This window comes from Glandiceps talaboti, chromosome 13, assembly GCF_964340395.1.
Source record: "Glandiceps talaboti chromosome 13, keGlaTala1.1, whole genome shotgun sequence".
NCBI classification, from domain to species: domain Eukaryota; kingdom Metazoa; phylum Hemichordata; class Enteropneusta; family Spengelidae; genus Glandiceps; species Glandiceps talaboti.
In genome coordinates this window covers 8591950-8597949 of record NC_135561.1, presented here as the reverse complement: position 1 = coordinate 8597949, position 6000 = coordinate 8591950, and the positions used below count along the sequence as shown (strand labels likewise).

Below are 6000 nucleotides of genomic sequence, written 5' to 3'. Positions count from 1 at the left end.
TATCGGACTTGACCTTAAACTTGTCCCTAGGCTATCTAGTTCTCTGAAAATAAAACAAACTCACAGCGTTTTATCTCTGCCTTTCCCCAAGTGAAAATATACCTCGATGAATAAATAGGTCTTTCATTTCTGCTACATGATACTATATATCACGATATTTACTGTACATTACATTTCACCGACACAGTTGAGGTTGAAACTCGCAGGGAAATGACGGACTTTTGGAAGATGCATGCAACGGAAACAACATTAGAAGCAGGAATCCTTGATTCGACATCAGACGCCTTGGATGAAATAGAAAGACCGGAGATATTGCATATGCTTCCAGAATACGAGGGAACGAAACTGTTGGAACTAGGAGCTGGTATTGGGTAGGATACAACTTATATTCCATTCAAACTTTTGTTGGACTTTCTGTTTAACTGAAATAGATTAACTTTCACTGACACATATCAAAAGAATGCTATGGCACTGTGTTTAATAGTGGAGAAGAATAACATACCGTTGCCATGGTAGTTAATTTGTAATTTCGAATATTATACCAATTAGAACATCCATAATCCGATCTCACATGCGTGCAGAGATAGGAAATACTATACCATATACGTGACTATTACATATTTCAGCCCCAAATTAGTGTTGCAGACGATTTAGATGTCTGCATACTTTCGTCGTACATGTCACGTGGTCGACATTTTTGTGAGCAATTTGGTTTCGAGTTTAATCGCTAATGTCAATGTTATGTTATGTTACGACATGACCTTAAACAAGATTGTGCGTGGTACCTGTCACAATTATATCATTTCTATTACACCAGTATGTAGCCATCGTATAATATTTGATAATCTTGTTCCAACTACCATCTTGGAAACTTGTTTGTTTTATACTATTTCATTCTTACGATTTCAGTGATTTTAATGCCACAATTCACACATTTTATACGGGCATTACAGTTTTGATGTTTGATGTATACATTCAATGATGACAATTAGTCATGATTTTGAGAACTTTATGAAATGTATTCTGCTCCTGATTACAATTGTATACACATACAAGCAAGTTCGAACAAACAAGATGGTAGTTTGAACGAGATTATCAAATATTGTACGATGGCTACACATACTGGTGTAATAGAAATGATAGAATTATGGCATACCAGTGAAATGTTTTCCCCGCAGCGAGAGAGCTAGAGGGAAATTACTTCGCGGGGATGACTCAATCAGGCAAACTAAGGGACTGGACACAAATTAAAGGGGATAGTGGTGTTTTGTTTTTCAGACGTTTTACTGGAATTTTAGCAGAAAAAGCTGAACACGTTACCGCGGTCGATTTTATGGAGTCGTTCGTTGAAAAGAACAAAGAGACGAATGGACATCACAAGAATATTGACTTTCTCCAGGCAGACGTGACACAGCTACAGCTTAAAGAGAACAGGTAGATAATGTTATGTGATAGATTTGAGGCCAACTCTTATAGAAGGGAGGACGATGTTGTAAATCTATCGTTTCGGTATCACCGAAAACTACTAAAATTCAGAACTTTGATAAGGTTTATTCATTTCGTCTCGTTGCTACTCTTGTACTATTTGCAACTTAGGGGATGTCGAAGATGAGTACCACATTCTTTGAATTTGTCCAGTATATGATCGATCACCTTAGAAATCAACTCTTACCAATCAATGTTCACAACCAACCCATTACTTTATAATTAATACTGCTAATTCAGATATCTCACTGTATATAAAGCTAAGTATGGAGATGAGACCTTTCAAGGTAAATACCAAGTAATATCTTTTTTCTCTCACTTTTGCTATCTGTACGACAGAAGTGTATTTTTTCACTATTTGTAAACTTTGCATATGAACCGATGGCCTAGAAACGCAATAAAACATAATATATTCCACTATAGATTTTTCGCCGGTGCAATTTTTAGTTTTCTCAGTCAGTTATAATAGATGAAAATACCAACTGCTACCAATCCCCATGCGGTACAGTCTAGTGCAGCCAATGAAGCTGTTCTTGCAAAACGCTGTTCTTGTGCAATTTTTCAGTGGGCGGGAAATTTTTCCCAGTTGGTAGCGAGAGGGAAGCAAACAAGCAGGAAAATCCCGATTTTAATGCAGTGTGAGGGAAACATATGGAATGGGGGGGGGGGGGCACACGTACACATTGTGTACTAATGAGTGAAATCATAAACTATTTCCTGAGAAAGTGGGTAAATCGCACAAATGTTGGTTGGGCAGTGGGCTGGCGGGCAAGTTGTAGAAGGGAGGGGAGGGAGTGCAGATATCCTTCACCACCAGTGGGGGGGGGGGGGCACATAAGAACGTACAGCTAAACACCCTCCCCGCAATTTTGTTTGAGGGGCGATTCCATTAAAAACATCATTTTTCGTCTGAAACAACATATGATTAATGGAAACCACAAATCTGCCCATTGAGTACACCTGCTTGCTTTTTTTTGTAAGTCGGGAACCTGCCGTTAAGTTTTATAGCCCTAGTACAAACTACTTCGTGACATCTATCCAGACACACTATGACGTACAAAAGTAACTGATTTTGTGCGTATAAGTTTACGGCACATGCCGCGTGAGAAGACTTCGCCTGAACGAAGCAAAGCTTGGACATCATGACATTTTGGAATTACTACTGAGTACTGCGGATACCGTAGTCTGGTACCCTGGACTATTTTTACCGCTCGCTGTGCTGTCATGCATACACCAGACGATAGTTCAGCAAGCTTAGGACAGTGAACTCGGCCAGAATTACAATGATGTTTACGGTTGATGTTTAGTAGATGTTTACGTTTTTAGCCTCAGGCTAAAAACGTAAACATCTACTACGAAGGTCAATTCAAGCTAAATAACGATGGTAAGATAGCAATGCAAGATTAGCCGACATCTACATCGGATTTTAATCAGATTGGTTTGCAATATACATCGTCGTAAACCACACCCTCTCTTACGGCACCATCCAAAACGCACCGTCAAGAGGTCGCGGAAGTAATGACAGCTATGGCTTGCGAGAATGGCAATACATTTAATAATAACAAACATTGACTCGGTCTGGTATTGTTGCACATATTGTCTACATAGAAAAACCTCAGACTTCTCTCACTGTAGAGAATTGTCTATACTGGTCTGAGAGAAAAACACAGTGAAATTGTCTTATTAATAAACACCAAAATAAATACCGATTTGTCATCCATATGGCCGCTATCACTCTCCGTTAAGGTGTTTTTTCATCGTTTGGGCGACAGAATGATCTCGCTAGACCACGTTTGTAATTATTATGCTGTATATGTACCCATTGAATGTCTACAGTCTCGGACCTGGAGCTGAGGAATTATGTCTCCAGCAGCGATATATCAGATTTAATAAGTTCCGTTGCATGATTCATTTGTTCGTTCTATGTAGTATTCTGTTTCGGAGATTGAATTGAATTGAATTTATTTGGGTAAAAATTTATACAAGTACATATTAAAATACAAGGATAAAAATCACCGAGGATAACACAAAAGTATTTTTAAAAACACTTATTTCCAATGTGGTCCTCATAGGGGTATTCAAAACGCCATGGCAACAATGTTACAGCAGCAGCAGCAACAACAACAACTGCAACAAACAAACAAACGAACGAACAAACAAACAAACAAACAAACAAAATTGAAATAATTTGAAATGTACTACAGAAGATGACAGAGCACCAAAGGAACATAAAGTCAATCAAGTATACGTGACCTGAGTCTAATGAAGATATCATATCCATGCAAATAACTCGCTTATTTGTGTATATACGATTATGTATACCAGACTCCGTCATCGTATGCCGACCTTTACCAGATAGACAACCAGACAAACAAACAACTACAGAAGACCCTAACAAAACACGGTATTTTCTACCATAGATTCCATGGTAGATAAACCTCTATAGCCCACGCTTCATCAAAGACGTCTCGTTTCCTCAGTTTATATAATTATGACGTCACCTTATTAATATTCGTTAAATGTTCACGTTCATTTCAGCTTTGATATAGTATTTACCAATTGGTTGTTAATGTACCTAACTGACAACGAAGTTCGCAATTTTGTCAAGACTTCCCTCTTGTGGTTGAAAGAGGATGGATACCTATTTGTGAAGGAGGCTTGTTTTGAAAGCGGAGGTAAGCATATAGACTACTAGTAGACTGAGAATGAAGTATTCTAATTGAAATACTACCAAAACAAGCTAGCCCTAACACTGACAATCGTTCCTGGCTGTACTCTGGCCACACAATTGTAGCCTACTACTACATACCATCGAGGGAGGGGTGTGTTGCACGTCTGTAAGGGGGGTCGCAGCGAGGCTGATTTTGTCCAAGCTAATAGTCGATACCCAGCAGTCTCAAAAAGTCACTTTCTCCAGCTCTGCAACTCGCGATTTCTCTAGAAGTAAGAGAAATAAAAATATACAAATCAACCATGAACAGACCCGCTTTACGTACATGTATACTGAGGTAGGGATTCTGGGTATGTGTAATTATTGGAAGAGCTTTATTGCTCGTACAGCTGTACCTATATCGTTTCTACTTTATATGTAAAGGGAAGTGGTGTCTTAATCCTCATATTTATACGGCGTACGTTGTAACAGAACACAGACTGATAAGGGCGCTGGTGACGTATTAAAGCAAAATTAATTGAGCACCTCCGTTTTTTGCATACCCATAATTCCCTACCCCGGTGTACAGCGGTCGGATCATAACTAATTTGAATAATCCCCATTCCTCTTATTTGTTAGAGAAGTTGCGCGAAGTAGATGTACGTAGTGAAAATGATTCTTCGAGACATACTGGACATCACAAGTAAAAAGCTTTTTGGAACGAAATCAGCGTCGCCGTTTTTCCCCTGGCACTTTTTTGACTAAACATATTTGGTGATAGATGGCCATGCCTTCATATCTCAGGCTGTCTAGTATCTGAGAGCAGCGATTATATGGCTGAACGAACGAGGGCCGAGAACTACGCCGGTATGACACCCATATCAGCAGAACCACAGTGTCGAGACGACATACAGACATGCAATAGTCTCTACATATGTTTTTAATCTATTTACCTGACAAGGGTCATGGGGTTCTACCGATGAAAAGTTTTGTAGGAACGTCGAAGTTTCAAAAATAAATGTTTTGAATTTGGTTTCTTGCCTGTCAAGCTCCCAAAGATATTGTTTATCTCATCATTTCTTGATATCTATTTGTAGGTGACAAACAATGGGATGATAATCCATCGTTTTATCGTCCAAATCATAACTACGATGTTATGTTCAAGAGTTTATCTATCCCTGTCGAAGGAGAGAATGGTTCATTTGGATTTAAGGTTATCTTTTCCAAAACCTTACAGTCGTATAAGAAAGTGGGTAAACATTTATCTTGGTTTATGTTAGCCTTCACCTGTGTGTGCCTGTCTGTTCAACTGCCTGTCCTTTTTCTTGACTGGCTGACTGTCTGCCTGCTGCCTGACTACCTGCCTGCCTGCCTACCTGTCTGTCTGTCTGTCTGTCTGTCTGTCTGTCTGTCTGTCTGTCTGTCTGTCTGTCTACCTGCATGCCTGCCTGTCTGTCCGTCCGTCCGTCCGTCCGGCTGACTATCGGTTGTATTATATATGTACTATTCCTAATGTAATGTATAACTGTTACATTTGTTGTGACGTTGTAAATAACAGTTTTCATGTTAAACTCTGTGCTAAAGTTTTACGAATTGACACTGTGAATCGTGCTGAAAGTGTGATTCGCACAATTATAGGAATGACTAGAATTGAAGACATACGAAAATGTCATCCTTTTATTTATACCACACATCTGTCAACTTTGTGCGTTAATTGGGTTCGTTTACATCTTATGTATAGAAGTATCGGATATCATACTGTACTTGAAGGAAGTATAAGGGGTCGAATTCACCCTTGTAACTTCAAAACACCATATTCCAGTCACACAATGCATGTTGCAGTCACGGTCATTTCCGAAAGAAGT

The 6000-nt window shown here is 39.1% G+C and overlaps 1 protein-coding gene across 1 annotated transcript; it reads left to right on the top strand.

Annotated features, from left to right (window-relative positions):
* The first annotated feature begins 210 nt into the window (after positions 1-210).
* Positions 211-4842, top strand: LOC144444192 (uncharacterized). Its single transcript, XM_078133609.1, has 4 exons — positions 211-371; positions 1279-1434; positions 4024-4160; positions 4775-4842. The coding sequence occupies exons 1-4, from the start codon at positions 211-213 to the stop codon at positions 4840-4842; spliced, it is 522 nt and encodes a 173-aa protein (XP_077989735.1).
* The last annotated feature ends 1158 nt before the right edge of the window (positions 4843-6000 follow it).